At 36.9% G+C, this 27,533-nt stretch overlaps 1 protein-coding gene across 6 annotated transcripts in view; it reads left to right on the top strand.

The window, feature by feature from the left end:
* Window positions 1-27,533, top strand: part of TANC2 (tetratricopeptide repeat, ankyrin repeat and coiled-coil containing 2) — a 486,030-nt gene that overhangs the window by 295,130 nt on the left and 163,367 nt on the right. For all 6 annotated transcript variants that reach the window (XM_054537237.2, XM_054537241.2, XM_024234406.3 and 3 more), the window contains one exon: window positions 26,466-26,591. In XM_054537237.2, coding sequence (XP_054393212.1) covers window positions 26,466-26,591 — 126 coding nt within the window. The remainder of the gene's footprint in view (window positions 1-26,465; window positions 26,592-27,533) is intronic.

Below are 27,533 nucleotides of genomic sequence, written 5' to 3' on the forward strand. Positions count from 1 at the left end.
GTCTTCATCTAATTCCTAGCCACCTTCCCAGGCCGAACTCAAATACTTCCTCCTTCATGAAACTTTCTCCAATCATCTCCCAGCCACAAGTAATTGCTGCTGCTTCTAGAAAGCATTCTCTTTTTGTGTTGGCAACAGTCTACTTTGTGTTATGTGCAGCTATTGTGTATATATGTTGGTCTGACTATTACAATCCAAACTTTTTGACATTAGCAACTGAGAAGACTCCAGTAGAGGCTCCATAGTTGCTGGTTGAGTGAACTAATGAATGAATATATGCATGAACCAACCAATCTGTGATATCAGCTTTAAACAAAAATAACAATGTAGTTAGTAAATCTAATGATAATTTTCTTCATCTTACTATAGAATATAGTCTTCTCATAGGAGAGATTACCCAGAAAAAGGTGGGGTGGGGGCTTATTTAGAGAAAGTAAGCTCTATATGAGATGGTAGTATGAGCCAGTTACAAAACAGTTTTGGACTTACTAGTATCTCACAATTTGATTTCTTCCAAAATTATAAACTGTAGTTCTCTTTAATATATGGAATGTATAAACAGCATTTATCACTATTTGCTAACAACTGGCAATATATATTTTTCAGTGGTTAATAAGAAGCTTTTATTCAATTAGCAGTGTAATGGTGTTGGGGAAAAAAATGGAGATCTTAAGAGATTTCTGTTTCTCTAAGAGAGCAGTCAGCAAACCAGGGCCCATGGGCCAAGTTTGGCACACTCTGTTTTTGTAAATAAAGTTTCATAGCAGCAAAACCACACTCATTTATTTATTTATGGCTACTTTGCTCTACCACAGCAGAGTTCGGTAGTTGGAACAGAGATCATAAGCTCTACAGTTAACATTGTAGTGGCCTACAAAGCCTGTATAAAAAGGGAAATCCCAACCTTCATTCTAAAATCTTACCCTGGCATTGGATACAAGTCACCATTCGGCGATACATCTCAGCTATACAGGTCATATACAGTGTTAGCTGTGCATAGGGACAGAAACTGTTTTAGACTTTATGAAAGTTTCATGATGTGTTTCACATGACTTCATGAATTACATAGAGAATCAGAAATGTGTAAAAATTCCATGAGAGGACATTGTTACTCAGCTGTACTGATACTAGATAGCAAAGACACTAAACGGATTTGAAAGAGACAAAAAAGCTGAAATTGACCCTTAAGTTTTGTTTTAAGTTTTTGTAATATGCATTTAGCTAGACTCATCAGTGCGGTACATAGACAGTGCCCAATAGTAAATTGGTCACCTGCTTGAGTCTAGAGCCCTCATTTCCAAACTTAGGAATTTTCATTTTGGTGATGGAGAAGTCTCTTAATGTATTTGTTCTCATTTTCTCTTGACCTCTTTTTAGTTTATTGAAAAGAATATAAAATTACTTTGCTCTTCGTAAACAGATATATCTCTTGAGATTCATTATTTTATCCAAAAAAAAAATGCTAACTGTAGGGTTTATGAGATGTCTAAGACTCTTATACTCCTATAAAAGCCAGATACGCTTTTCCTCTCAGTGTCTGTGAGGCTAATACTATTGTAAACAAAAAATACAGAAGGAAAAGTAAAAGCCACTCTCCTCTCTACACCTAATATCTCTCTCCAAAGGTTAATATTTCTTATGATTCTTTAAAATATATCTATATATAAAAAACATTATAATATCTATATGTGATATATAATCACATATACCTATACATAACCCTCTGTATCTGTGGTTCCATATCCACGGATATGGATGGCCAACTAAAAGGGACTTGAGCATTTGCTCAGATTGCGGTATCCTATTGCAGATAGCTCCAGGGGTTCTGGAGCTAATTCCCTGCAGATACCAAGGGAAGACTGCATTTAATTATAATATATGTAAGAGAGATATGAGGTCAAAAATGAGTGGGATTTATTCAAAAGAAATGAAAGCATGTGTTCTTAAAAATATATACATAATCATCACAGTTTTATTTGTAATAGCCAGTAACTGTGAGCATCTCAAATGCCCATCAACAGGTGAATGGATAAACAAATTGTGTATCCATACAATGAAATTGTACTCAGCTACAGAGGGAAATGAATTATGGATACCACAGCAACATACATGAATCTCAAAATAATTATTCTATTTGAAAGAAGCCAGATTAAAAAAAATATGCTATATGATTCCATTTGTATAAAATCCTAGAAAATGCAAACTAATCTGTAGGCACAGTTGCCTCTCTTATACTGCGACCATCTACAAGTACAGGTGCCCTGTGGGAATTAGGGCTCAGGAAAGTGGCGCAATGTTGATCCTCTGGCTACTGCTATTGTTCTGAGTAATAAACTGTCTTTCATCTCCGACCCAAAAGTTTCATATCTTTTTCCAGCATCCAAGCTTGTTAGTTTACAGATTCTTCACAATTCTTGACAGTGAGATATCGCTATACCCAAACCCACAAAATTAAAAGAAATGTCAATGGCAAGCAACACAAGGAAATGCTGCAATTGAAATTATACATTGATGGTGGGAGTATGTTAATAAGTTGGTACTCCATTTTGTAAAGTTGTTTGACAAGATATATTAAAGGTATATAAAGCTATATATGCATGTTACCTAAAACCTCACAATTCCATTTCTGAGTAGAATGTCCATGAGAAATGAGTGCTTCTGATAAAATAAAGTTTTATCAGTTTTATTCATAATATCTAAAAACTGAAAACCATTCACATGTCCATCAACAGTGAAACTGATAAATAAATTGTATGCAGCAATGAAAAAGAACACACTACTGTTATAACATCATGAATATATTTCACAGATGTGATATTGAACAAAAGAAGTCAGACTCAAAAGAGTGCCTTCTGTATAAAGTATGTACATTTATATAAAGTTCATAGAAACAAAATGATCATACTTCTATAATTATAGAACTAAAAAGTAGTGGTTACCTTTGGTAGGATTATTGACTAAGGGAGCTTTCTGTATCTTGGTCTGGATGGTAGTTACATGGATTTGTACTCATGAGAAGACTTCAAAAAGTCCATGGAAAACATACTTAAAAGATACAAATAAAAAATATAAACTTTATTTCTCAACATAAGTTCCATCAAGTTCAAGACACTTTTGTAAGTGATGATACCAGCCATTTAGTTCATCCCTAAAGAACTGAGTGTCCTGGGAATTTAACCATGTCAATTGAGTCTTTTTTACATTATAAACTGAAGAAAAATGCATGCCTTTTACAGATTTTAAGATTAAAAAACAAAAAAGTCAGACAGAGCCAAATCAAGATTGTAAGATGGATTTCCCATCTAAACTTGCAAAATTGCCTTTGTTTGATGAGAGGAATGAGCAGGAGTATCATTGTGGTGGAAAAGGATTCTCTGGTGGAGCTTTCCTAGGTATTTTTCTGCTCAAGCTTTGGCTTGCTCAAAACACTTTCATAGTAAGCAGGCAGGTCATTTTTGGTCCTCCAAAAAGTCAACAAGCAAAATGCCTTGATCACCCCAGAAAACTGTTGCTGTGGTGCTTGCTCTTGACCAGTCCACTTTTGCTGTGACTGGACTATTTCCACCTCTTGGTAGCCCTTGTTTTGGTTGTGCTTTGTCTTCAGGATTGTACTGGTAAAGCCATGTTTCATCCCATTACTGTTCTTCAAAGAAATGCTCCAGGATCCGAATCCTGCTCGTTTTGTTTTAAATTTTCATTGAAAGCATTTCTCTTTTCTGCAGCTGATCTGGGGACAATGGTTTTGGCACCCATTTAGTGGAAAGTTTGCCCCCATTTTAATTTTTCAGTCATAATTGTGTAAGCAGAACCCATGGAGACATCTGTCATGTTGGCTATTGTTTGTACTGTTATCATTTGTCCTTTTCAATTGGGATACAAACAAGATGAATTTTTGTGGATGGTCTGCCACTGCAGGCTTCAACACTGTCTCATCCCTTCTTAAAACAAGTTATCCATTTGTAAACTGCTGATTTCTTTAGGGTATTGTCTCTGACATGGTTTGGCTGTGTCCCCACCCAAAACTCATTTTGAATCATAGCTCCCACAATTCCCAAGTGTTGTGGGAGGGATCCAGTGGGAGGTAATTGAATCATGGAGGCAGGTCTTTCCTGTGCTGTTCTCATGATAGCGAATAAATCTCTTGATTTCTCATGGTTTTATAAAGGGGAGTAAGTCATGTAAGAGGTGACTTGCTCCTCCTTGCCTTCTGCCATGATTATGAGGCCCCCAGCCATGTGGAACTGTGAGTACATTAAACCTCTTCTCCTGTATAAATTACTCAGTCTAGGGTATGTCTTTATTAGCAGTGTAAAAATGGACTAATACAGTCTCCATAAATGTTTTGTAAAAATCAGTGATTTTACCATTCTTCCACCCAGGCTTCACCATAACTTTGCTGTTTGTCCTTGCTTCAATTTTAGCAGAATTCATGTTGCTCTGATAAGGGCTTTTTTCACACTGATGTCTTGTTCTTAATGCCTCAAACTATATTCTGTTCAGACATCTTATAATAAGTTAGTATGAATTTATTTTGATGCAAAAAATTTTTGAAATTCATCCATAGTTTTTTCATAAGATGCATTTCAATGAACTTTTTGAAGACTCTCACATGTATAAAAATAATTAAGCTATACACCAAAGATTTATATACTCTATATATGTAAATCATACCAGTTTTTAAAATATATAAAATGTGGCAGAGCACGGTGGCTTATACCTGTAATCTCAGCACTTTGGGAGGACAAGGTGGGTGGATCACTTGAGGTCAGGAGTTTGAGACCAGCCTGAACAACATGGTGTGAAACCCCGTCTCTACTAAAAATACAAAAATTGGCCAGGCACGGTGGCTGACACCTGTAATCCCAGCACTTTGAGAGGCTGAGGCAGACGAATCACGAGGTCAGGAGTTCAAGACCAGCCTGGCCAACATGGTGAAACTCCATCTCTACTAAAAATACAAAAACTTAGCTGGGCATGGTGGCAGGCGCCTGTAATCCCAGCTACTCGGGAGGCTGAGGCACAGAGAATCCCTTGAACCCGGGAGGTGGAGGAGGTTGCAGTGAGCTGAGATCGTGCCACTGTACTCCAGCCTGGGCAACGAGGCGAGACTCCTTATCAAAAAAAAAAAAATTAGCTGTGCATGGTAGCGTGCACCTGTAATCCCAACTACTCAGGAGGCTGAGGCACATGAATTGCTTGAACCTGGGAGGCGGAGGTTGCAGTGAGCCAAGATTGCACCACTGCACTCCAGCCTGGGCTACAGAGTGAGACTCTTGTCTCAAAAAAAAAAAAAAAAATTATATATTTGTAGGCCTGATGTCTTTGCAGAAGGATTTTCTCTCTTCTTTGGTATAGAAATAGCAGTCCTAGGAAACATAACAAGATCTTTGTCTGAATTATCTATTTTTAGTGTTGCTTAATAAAACGTAATAACTATAACAAATGGATAATTTATTTAAAATGTTTCATTTTATTGGGTGTATAAACCTAAGATGAGTACCCAAACTGGCCAGAACTTTTTTTTTGTTTTTTTTTCTAAAGCAGCAGTCTGTGTGTGGATTTAAAAAAAAAATTTTTAAACAAGTATATTGAGTCTTATTTTATGTATTATAAAATTCACCCATTTCAAGTGTACAATTCAGTAATGTTTAGTAAATGTAGCAAGTTGTGTAACCCTCACCATGAATCAGCTTTAGGACATTTTCATCACCTCAGAAAGATTTCTGCATCTATTTAACATTAATCCCATTCCCTCTCCCAGTTCCCAGGCAACCACTAATTGACAGAGTCTATATATTTGTATTTTCTGGAAATGTCACATAAATGGAGTCATATGGTATGTCATCTCTTGTATCTGGCTTCTTTCACTCAGCATAATGTTTTTGAGGTTTATGACTATATATGTATCAGTAGTTTCTTCCTTTTTATTTCAAGTAGGATTCCACTGTATGACTGTACCATATTATGTCTATTCATTTACCATTTGATAGACATTGTTTCCAATTTTGAGCTATTGTGAATAGTGCTGCTGTGAACATTTGTTTGCAAGTGTTTGGGTAGACATATGTTTTCATTTCTCTTGGATAGATAGATACCTAGGAGTAGAATTGCTGAATCTTATGGTAAGCTTATATTTAACTTTTTAAGAAATGCAAAAATGTTTTCCAAAGTAGCTGTACCATTTTGCATTCTCACCAGCAGTGTACAAGGATTCCTGTTTCTCCACATCTCCTTTGTTACTGTCTTACCTTTACCTGGTGTGAAATGATATCTCATGCGGTTTTAATTTGCATTTTCCTAATGACTTGCTAATGTTGAGCTTATTTTGTGTATTGTTATCTATTCATTTATTCTTTAGTGAAATATCTATTCAAACTTTAGCACATTTTCATATTGGGTTATTTTCTTCGGATTTGTAAGAACTTGTTGTGTATTCTGGATACAAGTCACATCAGACATGTATTTGCAAATACTTCAGTCTGTTGCTTGTCTTTTTGTTTTCTTACTGGTATATTAGGAAATATAAAAATGTCAAATTTTGGTGAGGTCAATTTGTCAATTTTTTTTCTAATAGACCATGTTTTTCATGTCACTTTCTTTTTAATAGAAAACATACTGTTTATATCATGTATTATAAAACTGATTTCTTTACGACATTGGAGTTTGTTTTAACTCAAGTATTGGAAAATACTTTCTGAAATACTTAATACTTTTTCCCTCTTGTCCCTCCTCTTCCCCTACTCATGTTTAAAAAAAAAAATAGAAACAATTACATCATCCTAAATTGTACGTCTGTAGACTAGACCTTAATTGTGAATGATTTTTGTATTTACCACAATTGTCTTCCCATAATGTTAGTCTTTCTGGCTAGCAGAGTGCTTTAGATTCTTAAGCAGTACTTATCACTCATCCTTAAAGGAAGGGTAAAAGGTAGATATACCATCAGAGATCAGATAGCTCTGTCCTGGAGAACAAGATTATATGCTACTGGAGTAGTACATATTGACTGTGTTGAACAAAATACTTCATCAGAAAATTATTTCTTGTCAGTGTTGAACATAATACAAACAGACCTACTTCGGCCTACAGGGCAAGTCATAGGTCAGGGAATAGTTTGTATTAGGTTGTTTTCTGTATCTGGAAACCATGGTTTCAGGATGCTCACAAAGAGGCAGAAAAGGAAGCTATAAACCAAATGACTCAGTTATTTTCAACACTTAGTAGATTGTAGATTGAAAATTTTTCCAGAACATAGAGAAATAAAATTACTTTCACAGGGAATTGCCCTGCTAAATGTATGTGTGTAAATATTTGATAAAACCACAACATCTGGTAGCTTAAATGATTAGATATCTAAACCATTTTTAAATTAAATTTAATTTAATTTAACCTCATCTCAGGAGGGTCTGCTCTTTTCATTTAGCTCTAGATACACATACTTTCCTTTCCTTTCTAATGGGTACATAGAAGTGGTTCCCTAAACTGGGGAGAATCCGATGCTAAATCTCTGGTGAACAGGAATAATTGAGGATTTCAAATATGAAGTGAGCTTGAAATAGGAAAAAAAAATCCAGCATATTCACACTTACTAAATTGTTCTAAGCATCTGAACGTCAAGGGCAGGATGGGGATGGGAATGATGAATGCCAGCAATAAAAAGCCTTATTCAGATCCAACTTTTAAACTTCTCATCTTTTTTAAACTTAATTTCTGTGTGACTAATATAATTATTTATTTTGGAGACCAAATGATGTTGAATAATAATGTGAAAAATACCATTTGAGTAACTTTAAAAAACCTGGGTGAATAATTGTTTAAATGGTCCTTGCCATGATACAGATTTCTCCCCAGTTTGGGAAGAGGATCACCTTCTATTGCCTAAGCTGCTTAGCCTCTTTTTAGGACCACATCTTCTGGCATGACCAGGAAATTTTTAGGGGATTATTTAAAATCCTTGAGGCTGCTACTGGATTGAACTGTAATGAATAAAACTATATATATTATTCCATAATGCCAAGATTCTTGATTTTAAAAAGAACAGAAATGACTTGTGGCTTTTGTGACACTTTTGTGGGGAGAATGGAGTCAGCACATATGCAAATATTTATGGTGAATTATTTTTTAAAATATTTTTCTAAGCTTTTAACTTACATATGACATAAATGGAAGAAATATATATAGTGAAAATTTTTAAAATCATGTGTATTTTATTTACAGTATTAAAATAGAAGTTTGATTAATATGTTGGTCAAATAGATTCAGCTGTATACTTTTAAAAAACATAAAGACTCCAACAAGTGAAGTTCATGGTTAAAATAGATAAAACAATTAACACTCCATGTTCCACATATGAGGATAGTACTATTTGCTGAAAACATGAAAACTTTTAACTCAAATGATAAAGTGATTAAAGTTGAGTTTTGGCAGTCTGCAACATTAAGGCTTGGAATTTTCTGGAGTAGCTCAGTTTTCTGAATATAAACTTAGCTGTTCATACACCTTTAAATTAAAATTCTAAAATATTAAAAAGATTTGACAATGTGTTTTGTTTTCAAAATGTAAATTGCTATTGCATATTTGTTTTTAAGCCTGTGTGTTGGAAGGAAGTAGAAGACTCTTGTGGACTTGTGGTTGCATGGCAGAAATTATCAGAGTAGGCAGTCTACGGTCATCCTTGATGTCCAAAAATGAGATTGGCAATGAATTGGAGGGATGTGGGAAGCAGGAAATGTTTGCTTGCAACAGCTGTCGTCAGTGCTTTGTGTGAGAATGAGAGGGAAACATACAAACAACAGAAGTCAGCTAAAATATAAACTCTGGCCATCTACTTGTTAATGCTTGGAGCTTCATGTTTTCCTAAGAAAAGGATCTTAAGAATCAGGTAAATACAGAATGGGAATCTAGGGGGATTTAAGCAAACCCAATCAGAAACTTTTAATAGAGATTTTGCAAAAATCAAAAATGGGCTTTTCAGCAGTCAGAACGTTGGCTTTATGTATCAAGGGTATAAGGACAGCAGAGTGGCTTCTTGCCCAGGCAGGAGCAAACATACAGTGTCATTCCAGGTTCCTTGCTCAAGTCAGCTAGAATGACAATTGTACTACTATAATCTGTTTGCATTAGTGGCAACTGATATAAGAAGAAACAATTCAAGCTGTCTTCCAAACTCAGTATAGAGTTGTCTCTAAAATGTTGTATACCAAATGTCTGTTAGATTTCTTCTGCCCACTTGTAGTGTATTTAAATTACTTTAACTTCAAAAATGCATGTCAGTTAAATGCTCTGAGTTGTCCTCAGCTGTTACAATCTGATGAAATCTAAAAAAAAGCTGTTGTTTTTTTCTTTTCCCTCTTCCTTCTCAAAACAAGTCTTTTAAATGACAAACTTTATGGATTTACTTTTTAAAGCTTTTTCTCTTTACATAAAAATTGTTATAGATTTGTTTTGCTGCTGTCTCCATTCATCTGAACTCACCTAATTATATCTTATACTTGTATCTGGAAAGTGTTAGTTAAATATTATAGTATTTATTTATTTATTTATTAATGGACGAATGAATGAATGAGGCAGGGTCTCACAATGTTGCCCAGATTGGTCTCGATCCCTGGGCTCAAGCAATCCTCCAAACTATTATGCTCCCAGTATAATGTTAATTTAATCTGACAGAACTATCTCAAAAATTTTTGCAGTACAATTGCGTAGTAAGACTAGCGCTATAAGGTAGCAACATATGTGTCCCTATAGAGCCGTCATTGGTGTTTGTATGAGATGATGATGTGCAAGGCATTGTTGCTATAGCCAACTCCTTCAAAATAACCCAGTAAGACAAAAGTTAATTTGTTGTTTGCTCATTGTTAAATGTAGCTGAAACATGAAATGTGCATATAATAATGGTTATTCATTCGTTAGACAAGTATTTATTGAGCAGGTACTATATGCCAGGCACTGTTCAAAGCACTTAAGTATCATCATTAATAAACAAAACGAAGATTCCCATTCTCATGTAGTTTACATTATTGTTGGGAAAAGTAATGTTAGTAAGTAATGTTACCCAGGCTGATAATTTATAAGTAATTTATATAGTATGCTAGAAAGTGGTGTATGCTATGGAAAAAAGGAAAAGGGGGATCATGAATATCTGAAGGAAGATAATAGAAACATTGTTGAAGCCAAGCATATTATTTTAGTGATATCTGTTAAGCATTAAGAAAGCAAAACAGTGAGGAAGAGGAGGATCATGCCAAACGGATTATGAAATCTAAGTAGGACCAGTCTGGAATTTAGTTCTACATTGAGCATCATGTGCAGGGCACTCTGATTTACTCTGAAGTGGTAGAGTAATGAAAGATGAATCGGGCATTTCCTCTTGTTCTCAAGAACCTACTACAATCAATGAAGGAAGGCAGACATGTAAACACCTACCTGAATAATGCAAATTCTAAACAGCAACATATATTTAAGTGGTTGCTGAGAGGGAGAAGCAATTAATTCTGACTGGGAGATTGATTAGGAAAGAAAGGAAAGTGCAGCCTAAGCAAAGTTTTGGCAAAGGGAAACGTAAGTTTGACGCAGTTTGACCAAGCCTTTTTATCAGAAAATGATATGCAAATGGAAAAAATCCAAATGACTATGAGGAAGAATACAACTAGGTACAACTAGAAGAACAAAGGGAAACACCTAACAGAAGTTTGTGTCTCCTGGCTGATCTTTCCAGTTGGAAATATTTCCAGTATTTCCAATCTCATATGCCTTTAAATAATCTATTTGAAAGGAGAAGAATTTTGAAAATGATGAAGCAAAGAGAAACTAAAAGAAGACTAGGGACAATAATTAATAAGAAAAAAAGGCAGTGGAAAATGATAGATTGAGATAACACCAACCATAATTTTATTGTAGTCCCAGATTAAAGCCATAGTTCCCCATTTACTGATTGGAAAACTGTCTAAGCCCAACATCAGGACCCCAGAGCTATCGCATTTGATATTGAATATCACTGCTTGTTTTTTTTTTTAAGGTCATTGTACCTCTATTTGGATTTTTGAAGGAATGAACTATTCACTCAGTTCAGTGATGGCAATATTTGTCTTTTTCTTCTGGTGTCATTTGTCTGAAATTGAGAAATGTGCTCATGCCAAAGCATATTTACTGTATTTCTTGGTTTTGTGAAATAAATCAAGGCGATAGAATAGTGATGTTCATCTTCCTAGGTATTTCAGTAGTAAAGATTAGCTTAACTTGTTAAAACCACACTAAATATTGCTATTTTACAAACCACCAGCTTTTATTTAAATATAAGAAGTTAAACGTGAGAAACTAAACCTGTGGCTAAAAGTACTTGCCAGAAGATTTTTTGATACAAAAATTAAAATGAATTACATGACTATTATTTAATTGGAATATGTATTCCACAGTATAAGATCTCTCATAGTTTAATCTTTAAAATATTAAATGAGTATATATTTTTAAAAATATATCAGTGTATTAGGCTTCTTTCTTTTTAATTTTTATGGGTCATAGTATATGTATATATCTATAGGGTGGGTGAGATATTTTGATACAGGCATACAATGTGTAATAATCACATCAGAGTAAATGGCATAACCATCACCTCAAGCATTGATTATTTTTGTTGCAAACATTCCAACTATTCTCTTAGTTATTTTTAAATGTACAATATTATACATTTTGTTGTACAAAATTATTGTTGACTATAGCCCACCCTGTTTTGCTGTCAAATACTAGATCTTATTCATTCTGTCAAACTATATTTTTGTACCTTTTGACCATCCCCACTACCCCCACCCCAGCGACGCTTCCCAGCCTCTGGTAACCATCATTCTACTCTCTGTCTCCATGAGTTCAGTTATTTTAATTTTTAGCTCTCACATATGACTGAGAACATACAGTTTGTCTTTCTGTGCCTGGCTTATTTCACTTAACATAATGACCTCTGGTTCTATCCATGTTGCTGGCAATGACAGGATCTTACTCTTTTTTATGTCTGAATAGTACTTCATTGTGTGTATGTACCACATTTTTTTTTACCTAGTCGTCTGTTTTTTGTTTTGTTTTGTTTTGTTTTTTTGGAAGGAGTCTCACTCTGTTGCCCAGGCTGGAGTGCAGTGGCGCAATTACCCAGTCTTCTGTTGATGGACACTTAGGTTTCTTCCAAATCTTGGCTATCGTGAATAGTGCTGCAACAGACATGGAACTGCAGATACTAATTTTCCTTCTTTGGGGTATATACCTAGCAGTGGATCATATTGTAGTACTATTTTCAATTTTTTGAGTAACCTCTGTACCTTTTTCCGTAGTGGCTGACCTAATTTACATTCCTACTGACAGTGAACAAGGGTTCCCTTTTCTCCACATCTTTGCCAGCATTCATTATTGCTTGTCTCTTGGATAAAAGCCATTTGATAATATCTCACTGAAGTTTTGGTTTGCATTTCTCTGATGTCAGTGATGTTGAGCACCTTTTCATATGCCTGTTTGCCATTTGTATGTCTTGTGAGAAATGTCTATTTTTGCCCATTTTAAAATTGTGTTATTAGATTTTTTTCTATAGAGTTATTTGAGCTCCTTATATATTCTGCTTATTAATCCCTTGACAGATGGATAGTTTGCACATATTTTCTCCCATTCTGTGGGTTGTCTCTTCACTTTGTTGATTGTTTCCTCCCTTGTACAGAGCTTTTTAACTTGATATGATCCTATTTGTTCATTTTTGTTTTGGTTGCCTGTGCTTTTAGGATATTACCCAAGAAACCTTTGCCCAGACCAGGGTTCTGGAAAATTTCTTCAGTGTTTTACTTTAACAGTTTCATAGTTTGGGGTCTTAAACTTAAGTTTTTAATCCATTTTTATTTGATTTTTAGTTTTTGATTTTTTTGAGATAGGATCTCGCTCTGTCACCCAGGCTGGAATGCAGTGGCACAATTATGGCTCACTGCAGCTTTGACCTCCCTGGACCTCAACCTCAAGTGATTCTCCCACCTCAGACCTCGAGTAGCTGGGACTACAGGTGTGTGCCACCCATGCCCGACTAATTTTTGGTTTGAGGGTTTTTGTTGTTGTTGTTGTTGTTGTTGTTGTTTTTGGTAGAGACAGGATTTCACCGTCTTATCCAGGCTGATCTCAAACTCCTGGGCTCAAGCAGTCAGCCTGCCTTGGTCTCCCAAAGTGCTGGGATTACAAGCGTGAGCACTGTGCCTGCTGCTTAGGATGGCTTTGGCTATTTGGGGTCTTTTGTGGTTTCATATAAATTTTAGGATTAGTTTTTCTATTTCTATAAAGAACGTGATTATTATTTTGATAGGATTGCTTTGAATCTGTAGATTGCTTTGGGTAGTATGGACATTTTAACAATATTGATTGATTCTAGTCAATGAACATGAAATGTCTTTCCATTCCTTTGTGTCCTCTTTAATTTCTTACATTATTGTTTTATAGTTTTCATTGTAGAGATCTTTTACTATTCTAGTTAAGTGTATTCCTAGTTATTTTATTTGTGGCTGTCATAAATGAGATTACTTTCTTGATTTCTTTTTCATCTTGGTGGCTGTTGGCATATAGAAATGCTACTGTGTTTTGAATGTTGATTTTGTATCCTGCTACTTTACTGAATTTGTTTATTCTGTTTTTTTGTAAAATCTTTGGGTTTTTTAAAATATAAGATTATATCATCTGCAAACAAGGATAATTTGACTTCTTCCTTTCCAGTTTGGATGCCCTATATTTCTTTCTCTTGTCTGATTGCTCTAGCTGGGACTTCCAGAACTATGTTGAATAACAATTGTGAAAGTGGGCATCCTTGTCTTGTTCTAGTTCTTGGAGGAAAGGCTTTTAGTTTTTCCCCATTCAGTATGATACTAGCTATGAGTCTGTCGTATATGTCTTTTATTATGTTTAGGTATATTCCTTCTGTACCCAGTTTTTTTAGGATTTTTATCATGAAGGGATGTTGAACTTTATCAAATGCTTTTTCAGCATGAATTGAAATGATTGTATTATTTTTGTCCTTCATCCTATTGATATGGTGTAGCACATTGATTGATTTGTGTGTGTTGAACCATCCTTGCATCCCTGGGTTAAATCCCACTTTGTCATGATGAATGATCTTTTTAATGTGTTGTTGAATTTGTTTTGCTGGTATTTTGTTGAGGATTTTTGCATCAGTGTTCATCAGGAATATTGGCTTGTAGTTTTCTTGTTTTCATGGGTCTTCATTTGGTTTTAGAATCAGTGTAATCTAGCATCATAGAATGAGTTTGGAAATACTCTCCTCCTCTACTTTTTTGAATAGTTTGAGTAGGATTGGGAATAGTTCTTTTTTATTTATTTATTCTATTTTATTATTTTTTTTGAGACGAAGTCTCACTCTGTCGCCCAGGCTGGAGTGCAGTGGCACTATCTCGGCTCACTGCAAGCTCCACCTCCTGGGTTCATGCGATTCTCCTGCCTCAGCCTCCCGAGTAGCTGGGACTACAGGCGCCCGGCTAATGTTTTGTATTTTTAGTAGAGACGGGGTTTCACCATGTTAGCCAGGATGGTCTTGATCTCCTGACCTTGTTTGTGATCTGCCTGCCTCGGCCTCCCAAAGTGCTGGGATTACAGGCATGAGCCACCGTGCCCGGCTGGCAGTAGTTCTTTTTTAAATGTTTGGTAGAATCCAGCAGTGATGCCATTGGATCCTGGGCTTTTCTTTGCTAGACTTTTTATTATGGTTTTGATCTCATTACTTTGTCTATTCAAGTTTTGCATTTCTTCATAGTTCAGTCTTGGTAAGTTGTATATGTTGAGGAATTTATCAGTTTCTTCAAGGTTTTTCAATTGATTGGTATATAGTTGCTCATAGTAGTCTTTAATGATCCTTTGAATTTCTGTGGTATCAGTTGTAATGTCGTTTTCATCTCTGATTTCAATTTATTTGGGTCTTCTCTCTTTTTTTCTTAGTCTGGCTAAAAGTTTGTCAATTTTATCTTCTCCAAAAAAAACCTTTTCATTTTGTTGATCTTTTGTATTTTTTGTTTCAATTTCATTTATTTCTGCTCTAATCTTTATTTCTTTCCTTCTACTAAGTTTGGGTTTAGTTTACTTTTTTCTTTAAGAAGCATCATTAAGTTGTTTATTTGACTTTTCTTTTTTTTTTTTTTTTTTTGAGACAGAGTCTTGCTCTGTTGCCCTGGCTGGAGTGCAGTGGTGTGATCCCGGCTCATGGCAACCTCTGTCTCCCAGGTTCAAGCGATTCTCCTGCCTTAGCCTCCCGAGTAGCTGGGATTACAAATGCCCACCACCATGCCTGGCTAATTTTTGTATTTTTAGTAGAGGCGGGGTTTCACCATGTTGGCCAGGCTGGTCTCAAACTCCCGACCTCAAGTGATCCACCTGCCTCGGCCTCCCAAAGTGCTAGGATTACAGGCGTGAGCCACTGCTCCCGGCCTCTACCTTTTTTATGTAGGCACTTATTGCTGTAAACTTTCCTCTTAGTACTGCTTTCACTGTATCCTATAGGTTTTGGTATGTTGTGTTTCCATTTTCATTTGTTTCAAGAAATCTGTTAATTTCCTTCTTAACTTCTTCATTTGACCCACTGATCATGAGGAGCATATTGTTTAATTTCAATGTGTTTGTATAGTATCCAGAGTTCCTCTTGTTATTCATGTCTAGTTTTATTCCATTGTGGTCATAGAAGATAATTCATATGATTTTTTTTTAATTCTTTAAGACTTGTTCTGTGACCTAACATATGGTCTGCCCTTGAGAATGATCCATGTGCTGAGAAGAAGAATGTCTATTCTGCAGCCATTGGATGAAATGTTCTGTAAATATCTATTAGATCCATTTGGTCTATAATGCAGGTTAAGTCGAATGTTTCTTTTGATTTTCTGTCTGGATGATCTGTCCAATGCTGAAAGTGGGGTGTTGAGGTCTCCAGCTATTATTGTATTCAAGTCTGTCTATCTCTTTAGCTCTAATAATAATTGGGTGCTCCAGTGTTAGGTGCATATGTATTTGGGTGCTCCAGTGTTGGGTGCATATATATTTACAGTTGTTATATCTTCTTGCTGAATTGACCCCTTTATCATTATGTAGTGACCTTCTTTGTCTCTTTTTATAGTTTTTGTCTTGAAATCTATTTTGTCTGATATAACTGTAGCTACTCCTATTCTTTTTTATTTCCATTTACATGGAATATCTTTTTTATCGCTTTATTTTCAGTCTGTGTATGTCTTTGTAGGTTAAATGTTTTCCTGTAGGCCACAGATAATTGGGTCTCGTTTTTTGTTTTTTGTTTGTTTGGTTTGTTGTTGTTGTTGTTGTTTTGGTCCATTCAGCCACCCTGTGTCTTTTGATTACAGAGTTTATTCCATTTACGTTCAAGGTTGTTATTGATAAGGAAAGACTTACTCCTGCCATTTTGTTATTTGTTTTCTCATTGTTCTGTGGTCTTCTTTCTTTCCTTCCTGCCCTCCTTGTTGTGAACGTGATTTTTTTTGTGGCAGTATGTTTTAATTTCTTGCTTTTTATTTTTTGTGTATCCGTTGTTGGCTTTTTGGTTTGAGATTACCATGAAGCTTGCATGTAACATCTGGTTTCGGTTTTTGTTTTTGAGATAGGGTCTCACTTTGTTAGCCAGGGTGGAGTGCAGTAGTGTGATCTTAGCTCACTGCAACCCCCACCTCCTGGGCTCAAGTGATCCTCCCACCTCAGCCTCTCTAGTAACTGAGATAACAGGTGCACACCACCATGCTCAGCTAATTTTTTGTAGTGTTTTGTAAAGATGGGGTTTTGCCACATTGCCCAGGCTAGTCTTGAGCTCCTCAGCTCAAGCAGTCCACCTGCCCTGGCCTCCCAAAGTGCTGGGATTACAGGCGTGAGCTACCGCGCCCAGCCACAGGTAACATCTTATAACCCATTTATTTCAAACTGATAACAACTTAACACTGATTGCAAAAACAAACCAATTAATAAGCAAAGAGAAAACTAATAAAAACTCTCTACACTTTAACTTCATCTCCCCTTCTTTTTAACTTTTTATTGTTTCTATTTATATCTTATACTATCTATGTCTTGAAAAGTAGTTATTATATTTGATAGGTTCAACTTTTAGGGTTTCTACTCGAGTAGTTTATGAATCACAATTACAGTGGTCTGTGAACTATACTGTTACAGTGAGTTTTGTACCTAAGATAATTTCTTATTGCTCATTAATGTCCGTTTCTTTCAGATTGAAGAACTCTGTTTAGCATTTCTTGTAGCACAGGTCTGGTGTTAATTAAATCCCTTAGCTTTTGTTTGTCTGGGAAAGCCTTTGTTTCTCCTTCATGTTTGAAGGATGTTTTCCCTGGATACGCTATTCTACAATAGATTTTTTTTCTCTTCAGCACTTTAAATATGTCATGCCATTCTTTACTGACCTGTAAGGTTTCCACTGAGAAGTCTGTTGCCAGATGTAGTGGAGCTCCTTTGTATGTTGTTTCTTTTCTTTTGTTCCTTTTAGGATCCTTTCTTTATCCTTCACCTTTGGGAAAGTACCTTGAGATAGTCTTATTTGGGTTAAATCTGCTTGGTGTTCTATTAGCTTCTTTTACTTGAATATTAATATATTTCTCTTATTCTTCCTTTGAATAAACATTCTACCCCAGTCTCTGTCTCCTCTTTAATGCCCAAGGCAGGTCCAGAAATGCTGTCCAGGAGCCAGGGCCTGGAGTCAGGAACATTGAAATCTACTTGGTGTTCCATTCCAGTGCAGTGGAGCGGGCACCAAAGCCACAAGATAAAAGTCCTTCCCACTCTTCTTCACCTTCCCTCATGTAGAAGGAGTCTCACCACCCCAGGCCCATGGCAAGTACTGCCTGGCTACTGCTAATGTTCACTCAAGGCCCAAGAGCTCTTCATTCAGCTTGTGGTGAATGCTGCTAGGCCTTCAGGGTAGGTGGTTCCCCTTTGGTCCAAGTCAGGTCCAGAAATGCCATCCAGGAGCCAAGGCCTGGAATTGGGGAACCCAGAAGCCCTTTTGGTGCTTTACTCCCATGGCCAAGCTGGTACCCTATCTATAATACAAAGCCCCCTTCACTCCTGCCTCTCTTTTTCCTCAAGCAGGAGTCCTCCCTCAAACAGGGAATACACAGAGTCACACCTAAGGTCAGCATGGCCCTGGGTCTCATCCAAGGCCTGTGGCAAGTGCTGTGTGAGTACTGCTGATGTTGATTCAAGGCTCAGGGGCTCTATAATCAACAAATAATGAATCCTGCCAGTACTGGGTCCTTCCTTTCAAGGTAGCAGGTTCCTTTCTGGCACGGGTGTGTCAAGAAAAGTCTTCTGGGAACTAGGGCCTGAAATAGGGGCCCCAGAACTCTTCCTGTGGCCCTATTCTACTGTGGCTGAGCTGGTATCCAAGTTCCAAGACAAAGTCCTCTTGACTCTCTCCTCTCTTCTCCTCAGGTGGAAGGAAGGAGTCTCCCAAACCTGTGAGCTGCACTGCTTGGGGTTAGTGGAGGGGTAACGTTAGCACTCCCTTGGCCAACCGAGCTGGTGTCTCACTAGGTCACATGGACCCAAAGTTTTAATATGATGTTAAAACCAGGTACTAGGATTGCTCACCTGATTTTTGGGTCTTACGAAGGTGCTTTCTTATGTGAATAGTTGTTCAGTTTGGTGTTCCTGCAGGGGGACAGGGAAACAACCGTTGGAGGGTATTATTTGGCTATCTTGTTCTGCCTCCCCTTGTAGGCTTTCTTTTCTTAATACAGCATTTTGCTGAACTCCATTTTATACATTTCTGTTATCATTTTTACTCACTATTAATGAAAAATACATCCTCTTTTAATTAAAATGTATCAAACCATTTTAATGTGAGCCATTTTAATAAACAAACTCTCCTAGAACCTTGCTTTGAAATTATATACCGTGCCATTAATATTGCCATAATGGTAACCAGAAATTTCTGTCGCTTACCTAGCTGTTCAGATTTTATTTGAATTTTGCTTTAATGTGAATAGAAGATACTTATTTTCATTAATCTTCTTTTCAAATTACTCCTCAGTTTATCAGCTTAAAAAGTACCCTACAATTATTTTTATTTTTTTATTAAAAATAGTGTTTTGGGGGCTTTTGTTTGTTTGTTTTTTCATTTTGTTTCTTACTGCAGAAAATAGTTCAAGCGCAGAGAGCTATGATTTATTAGTATATGATATACAGCGTACATTGCTTTGCATTAGCAAGGTCTCTATTACTGCTCTTTGAAGCCATAAAACAGAATTAAAAGAAAGTGGCAAAGATGAATAAGGAATGAAAAATAAGCTTTTAAAAAGAGATTTAAATCTGTTTAGCTTTAGAGTGGGAAGGAAGGAGGCACTCACCGTACTGAGAGTCAGGATACCTGGCTTCATGGGCTGCTCTACTGCCAGTGACTGAATCACTTTGGACGAGTCACTCCACTGTTTCCTAATCATAAAATGAGAGAATTTGAATAGATCAGGAGTCAGCAACTTTTTTATTAAAAGGCAGCTAGTAAGTATTTTAGGCTTTGCAGGCCACATGGCCTGTATCACTACTTAGCTCTGATATAAATGATACTGTATTTAAATGAATAAGCAGGGTTCTGTTCAAGTAAAACTTTATTAACAAAAACAGGTAGCAGGCCATATTTGGTCCACAGATTATCATTTGCTGGTGTTTATACTAGGTGATCTAGTATAAAAGATTTCTCTTCTGGGTGCGATGGCCCATGCCTGTAGTCCCAGCACTTTGGGAGGCCAAGATGGGCTGATTGCTTTGAGCTCAAGAGTTCAAGACCAGCCCGGGCAACACGGCAAAACCCTGTCTCTACAAAAAATTAGCCAGGAGTGGTGGTGCATGCCTACTCAGAAGGCTAAGGTAGAATCGCTTGAACCTGGGAAACAGAGGTTGCAGTGAGCCAAGATCATACCACTGCACTCTAGCCTGGGTGACAAAATGAGACCCTGTCTCAAAAAAAAAAAAAATTTCTCTTGCATCTACATTCTGTGATATTGCTTTATTATCAACATCACATATATGAAAGGGACTGGTGTTCAATTCTTTTCTATCCTGCATCAGTTAGGGGCCAGGCAGGAGACATAAACCGCATACTTATTTTAACAGAATAAGGGTTGAATTTGATAATATAAATAATTGTTGGCTGGTCACGGTGGCTTATGCCTGTAATCCCAGCACTTTGGGAGGCCAAGGTACAAGGATCATTTGAGGCCAGGGGTTCAAGACTAGCCTGGGCAATGTGGCAAGGCCCTATCTCTACGAAACAAATTGTTTTTAAATATTAGCCAGGTACATTGGTGTGCGCCTGCCTCAGCCTCCCAGCTACTCCGGAGGCTGAGGCAGGAGGATGGCTTGAGCCCAGGAGGTTGAGACTGCAGTGGGCTGTGATTGTGCCACTGTACTCCAGCCTGGGTGGCAGAGTGACTAGTTTATCTCAAAAAAGAAAAAAAAATCATTAACTAGGTTTAAAGAACTGAAAAGGTAGTAAGAAAACCTTGAGGTATCATGGATTTAACAACTGCAGGAAGTAGTTACCACCTGTGGACCTGAGGAAACAAAAAGAGGCAAGAATTATTAAACTATACAAGATTGGAAGAAAGGCCTCACAAAGCTGACACTTACATCTCCATGAAGGGGATCCTGCTCAGCTGAGGCTAATAGAAGGGCTCCAAGAAGTGTTCTGTGGAGATTAGACCCAGACCACTAAGAACAAGGCACTGGTCACCCAGTGCCAGTATCTCTGAAGATGTGAGATGAGGTTAGTCCCGCCTCCCTTGGAAAAACTGCAAACTGGATTCAACTGCTGCTCCTGGAATGAACTGCCAATGCTTGGCTGAACAAGTAAGACTAGGGTAATGCTGATAGGAACAGGAAGGGGCAAATTATTTCTCCAGTAACCTTAACAATTAACAAAGTCCACCTTTTTGGCTAACCAGCGTCCATACTCCCCCTTCTATATATATTTGAGCTTCCAAACTATACATGTTTGAAACTCCAAACATTTTCAGCACAACAAACTGTATTTTAACCTAACAAGATGGAAGTATCTTTCATGTAGTTGAAGACATATTTACCTCTCCAAAATGAGGCTAGTTCCAACAGTCACTTTAACTATGTTTAGATGATATAACACTATCCGTCTCTGGCTGTGTTAATTATTCCTCAAACTCTGGCACAGTCCTATCTGAATGGTTTATCTAAAAACTAAATTGGAAAGTTAATTTACATCAAAACTTGCATTTATAAAATAAGGGAAAGGAGGCGAGAAAAAGAATAAATTAGTATAGCACACACACATATATAACAAAAGCAAGGAACAAAATATGCATAGCTGCTATAGTCGTCATTTCTGTAGCTAGTTATGAAACTGAGATTGATTTTTTTTCTTTAAGAGACAGAGTCTCACTCTGTCGCCCAGGCTGGAGTTCAGTGGTGCTCACTGCAGCCTCAAACTCCTGGGCTCAAGCAATTCTCTCACCTCAGCCTCCCAAGTAGCTGGCACTACGGACATGCACACTATACCCAATCAGTTTTTTTGTTTGTTTAATTTTCAGAGATGAGGTCTTGCTTTGATGCCCAGGCTGGTCTTAAAGTCCTGGCCTCAGGAGATCCTCCCACCTCAGCCTTCTTAGTAGCTGGGATTACGGGCGCAAGCCACTGCATCCTGCTGATATTTGTAACTTTTTTCATCTACTGCCTATCCCATGTGTCCTTTGCCCTAAGCCAGGACCACATCTAGTCAGGGTTCTTTCCCTGATAGGATGTCCTAAATCTTCATTCTTGATGGGTCTGAATCCCTAGTAGTCCTCTTTTTTTTTAGTAGCTACATAGATATGGATAAAGAATCAAACAAAAGAAAATAGACTTTGGTTAAAGCAGGAGGCATTGGAACATAAGAACATAACTATGGAACATAAGAAACAACTATGGGCCAGGGCCACCCCCTGAGTCTTGGCCTAAACTCCTCTCAACCCCCAAAAAAGAAAGAAAGAATTCATGGAAACATTAGAACAGCAATAGGGATGGTTTTGTCATTGTCCCTAATGTTTTAAAATAAGAGATTAGATACTTATCTCTTCTGGGTAGTTTTAACTTCAGAATGCTAAGATAAAGATTTTTTTTAATACTTTTGCTACTCTTTTACTCTCTCTGGTGTAAAATGTGGCATCTAACTTCCGTTTCTTAGTTTAAGTTCCCTAAACTAGCTTTCAAATACTTATTTCTTTATAGGAATTATATCTGCAATTTGGATAAATTCCTTTAGCTGGGTTTCCGGTAGACCTAGATAACTAAGATGAGAAATATAAAGTGTGTGTATTGTTAAGCACATTTTAATCAGCTCTTATCATAGTTGAGCACAGAGAAGAACATTAACGTTATTAAATGTAAAACTCTGTATATATTAATAGTGATGAGCTAACTCTGAATTTTCAGCCTGCCAAGAAATCTTTTAAAAAGAGCTTTTACTGCAAATCTTGCTTATTTAAGATAGAAAAGTAGGATAATTATATATTATAACTAAATGAAGATCAAATAAAAGCAGAGATCTAGAGCAGACAGGACACATCCTGGCACTCTTTATGATAGCTGGTCCAAAGTGTCAGTAAAACAATTGGGCATTTCAGAGTTATAAAAGTTGGTTCAAACACTTAATTATAAAAATGTCTTTTGAAGCTTAAAGTACCATAAAATGTGTCAATTATATTTCACAGAATATCACTTTGATTTCTCTGTAAATCAAATCTGAGTTATTTTTTGTTGTATTTATTCTTGAAATTAGCTGATTCTACCTTTTAAACCAAAGAAAGCTAGTGTAATCTACCATGTTATAGAACAGGAAAGAATTTTCCTCTGCCTTTGTAGATGCAATACAAAAGAAAGTCAGCAAGTCTGTTCTTGAAACCATACTTTACCCAAACAGCCCTTGGTCCCCTTTCAACAAATTAATTTAATAAGCATTTTTGAGCACCTATTTTATGCCAGGCATAATGCATTTATTGAGAATAGAATGTAAATAAGACATAGTCCCTGCTCGTGGCCATACTCAGATGTTGAAAGATCAACAGGTATATCACTCTGCTATTGGTACAATAATGCTGTGCAACAAACTATACAAAAATATAGCAGCTCAACATAATCATTTATTTGTACCCACCCATCTCAGGTTAACTACGGATTGATTGGTCTAGGCAGAGTTTGGTTAGGTTTGGTTGCAAGCTGGAGACTGGCTCCAGATCTACCTTATTCTATCCTCCTTGGACCAGTGGGCTAACTGGACATATTCTTTCATAATGTTGGCAGAACCAAAAAAGACAAGCTCAGTTCTACAAACACATTTTAAATCCTTCCTTGTATCACATCTACTAATATACCATTAGTTAAAGCAAGTCAAATGATCAAACCCAAAGTCAAGGGCAGGGAAGTGTACTCAACCTCTAATGGGAATTACTGCAAAATGGGATTCAGGGTCTGGTGGTGAGAACTGCAGAGACAGATGAGAAAGAGCATGAATATAGCAAAGGCTGAAGAACTGGGGGCAGTATTTCAGTTTGCTACAGGCATGTTTTAAAACGGGAGCAGCAAATGCAGAGATAACCAGTAGCTCCCTTCCACTGCCTTTGTCGGACTATTATGACCAAGCAAAATGCCAGTGTCACCAGAGTGTTTCACCTCGCCTTTGCAAGGAGAAACTGGGTTATCATTGTGTCTTGAATGTTGAGAACTTGGATCGAAAGCTTCATTGTAATATTAAAGTTATTTAATTGAGTAATTTGGGGAGATGGTATAAAGTTAAAAGATTTCTCAACTTTTTGTGTTGAGAAACTACCTATTTTTATAGTATGTATATGGAAAGTAAGCTGCTAATAGCGTGTGTGGCTTGCTGGCATTGGAGAGGCACAGGAAAAGAGCAAAGAAGTCATTACCAGCCTGGGCAACAAAGAGAGACCCTGTCTCTACAAATAGTAATTTTAAAAAATTAGCTGAGCGTGGTGGTGCATACCTGTGGTTCCAGCTACTTGGGAGTCTGAAGTGGGAAGGAGACGCTGAGCCTGACTTGTCTCCCTGGGCCAATGGTATGGCCTCTGTTTGGGATTAATGACCCATTTTCAGAGCTGCTGTGGAATACATATGAATTGGAATCTACATCTGTGAAAAGTAGGATATCCTAATACAAAGGACTCATATAATGACTAATGTTTTGTAACTACTTAGTAAGTGTTTTAGGTAATATTTATGTTCAAAATATCCAGGAAAGGAAGGGGGATGATGCTTGTAGTAGTAGTTTTAGTAAAATGAGGGGAATAGTTGTGCTCAGACTCTCCTAATATTATTGTCTTAATATGGGAGAGGCCAAAAATTACCCATAGGGATTCTTAGCAAAGACAGAAATCTTCCAAGCATCTCTCCAGGCAAGAAGCCCATGCATTTCTCTTAAGAGACTAGACAGAATGTCTTCATTGTTACACTTTCTGATTTTTTTGTTTCCCTTTAAAATAAAAGCCATAATTCAAGAAAAGCATGTTGCACACTACCCAGCACATTACAGGTGTTTAATAAATACATGTTCATTCCTTTTAGTTCTTTTCACCTTAGTAATAAACTTTTAAAAAGATTATTCCGTCTTCTTTTTGATATAAGCAGAAGAATCATCTGTCCCATCAAGAGAAAGAGAGGGTAAGAGGTAGAGAAATAGAACCATATTGCTAATAAACAAGAGTTATGCAAAGTTGAAATATGGTGTATCAAGAGATAGTGACATGTTCAGGCATAAGCTATACAACTACATTCAAAGAGATAAGAGAGTTGAGCATTACACAGGTGTTGGATGGGATAGCCCTTAAGGTCCATTCCATTCCTGTAATTTTAATAAAATATTAATAAAATTTTAATAAATTTTTAATAAAATATTCTTTTGACTGCTATCTGCTACATTCTTTAGTAAAATGTTTCCTTGCTCATCTTTTTTCTTTCCTATACACTGATTAGAAACTATGGTAAAAGTATTGTTACGGCACAGTGCTGACATTTTTTTTACTAACAATTTTGTTATATTTGTTAAATGAATGAACAGATTAACAAATGAATATCAGTACCCAATGTCAATCATCATAAACAACTTATATATGAGGTTGGAGATGTAAGTTTACTTACTGTCGTAATTCTTGTTTCCTTATGCTGCGGGAATTCTGAGCTGTCTCCCCTTCCTCTTTTGCTTCTTAGTTTATATTGAAGAGCTTATTTATAATCAGCTATTCGGTAAGGTAGTATATATCATTGGTGGCAAAATTGGATTTCTTGATTAAAATTTTGGATGATAAAGTCTTTGAGGCAAATGACCATGTAATCTCAACACATCATACAATACAGAAATATACTCCCCAAGTATTTGGTGGCAAAACATTTGAGGCCCAGCAGCCATAAAAAGTTAATCTTAGAGGTTTTTTTTCCCTCTCACCAGCTCGAACCACTTGTTAGTAATAAGTTGGTAGCTAATATTTTCTTTTTTTGTGGTGGTGGTGGTGGTGGTGGTGGTGGTGGTGGTGGTGGTGGTGGTGGTGGTGTTTGAAACAGGGTCTCTCTGTTGCCGAGGCTGTAGTGCAATGGCATGATCATGGCTGGCTGCAGCCTTGACCTCCCAGGCTCAATCAATCCTCCCGTCTGAGCCTCCTGAGTAGCTGGGACTACAGGCGCACACCACCATGCCTGGCTAATTTTTTTGTGCATTTTTTGTGGAGACGGGGTTTCGCCATGTTGCCCAGGCTGGTCTTGAACTCTTGGGCTCAAGCGATCCACCCTCCTCAGCCTCCCAAAGTCCTGGGATTACTAGCATGAGCCACTGGTAGCTAATATTTTCAAACAATAAAATGGATACTCTAGTATTTCTTATAATTTGAAACATTTTTGTAAAATGAATTGTTTCTTTCACTCAGTTTTTAGTAAAAACCCATTTACTATATCTTTTGATAACAAAGAAACTTCCTTTTTGTTACTGTCTCCGCAGCTTTCATGATCCAGACATTCAGAGGCAAGATGGCATTTTAAGCTTTTGGACTAGCATTTTGTTTTTCATTTTAAATCTCAAATCTACCATTATCTATTTCTTTTTATGAAGTAAGGGTTTATGTTAATTTGCTTAGTTTGTTTTGCTTTTTGAATAGGAAATATTTAATCCCTCTGTTTAAGGTTATAGAACCTCTTAGCAAGCACAGGTTTATTATGTACTGTCTTAAAGTAGCAAGTGAAATGAAGGGTTAATATTTTTTACAAACCACTTATTTGGATTTTTAAAGGCATAAAATACATGTATTTTATATATATTACGTATTTTGCATATGTATATTTTGGCTGGAGTAAGCCCTGATTCCAAAGTTCTGGAGATACAGACTAGCTGAAAGACATTTTCTGAACTTAAATATTCTAACTAAACTTTTCTTTCTTGTCAGCCACCAGCTCTGCCCACTTGGAAGACCTTGCTTACCTGGATGAGCAGAGACATACACCTTTGAGAACTTCTCTACGAATGCCAAGACAGAGTATGGGTGGTGCTCGCACACAGCAGGATTTAAGAGGTTAGAACCACAGAAGGGCTTTAAGGATGCCCGGGAACAGATGGAAATGGGCAAAAGCCAAAAAGTTCCTTTGTTTCCTATTCCCATACTTATTTAAACCTCCCTTAAGAAGTGAAATGACCCATTTTAGCATGTGACCAGATCATCCATTTTAGCATGTGACCAGTTCATTTCTGCTGAGTCTAGAGCAAGATAAACACAAATACGTTGTACTCCTCATAGACAGGCATTGTGTAATTATCAACATTTGGAAGCATTAGTTCCTCGAAATTCTGAAAGAAAACAAATGTAAAGGGGCTGTGGTAATAGGGGAAATAACCTTTCTAAGATCTTGGATTTCAGAAGTGACTGTGGGCCAGATTCAGCCCTAGCCATATGGCAGGTGAACTATGCTGATCATAATGTACAGATTGAGCTTCCCTAATCCGAAAATCCAAAATCCAAAATGCTTTGAAATCCAAAACTTTCTGAGTGCCAACGTGACACCACAAGTGGAAAATTCCACACCTAGCCTCATGTGATGGGTTGCAGTGAAAACTTTGTTTCACAAAATGTTGAGTAAAATTACCTTCAGGCTATGTGTATAAGGTGTGTATGAAACATATGAATTTCTTGTTTAGACCCAAGTCCTATCTCCAAGATGTTTCATTATATATATGCAAATATTCCAAAGTCCAAAAAAATCTGAAATTCAAAACACTTCTGATCCCAAGCATTTTAGATAAGGGATACTCAGGCTGTATTTTGCTAGGGAATTTTTTTCATTTTTGTTTTAGTGGCCATTTCTAGTAACATGCAATACTTTTATTATCTTGGTCTTTTAGAAAGTGCCTATAATCCTGGCCTAGCAAGATCTACACAACCTATCCTTTTCTCACTCAGGTACCTGTTGCCTTACCTTCTTTGTGGCATGCTACTTGCTTCTCCAAGCTGGCACCAGAT

The sequence above is a fragment of the Pongo abelii genome, chromosome 19 (genome assembly GCF_028885655.2).
Source record: "Pongo abelii isolate AG06213 chromosome 19, NHGRI_mPonAbe1-v2.0_pri, whole genome shotgun sequence".
Taxonomy (NCBI): domain Eukaryota; kingdom Metazoa; phylum Chordata; class Mammalia; order Primates; family Hominidae; genus Pongo; species Pongo abelii.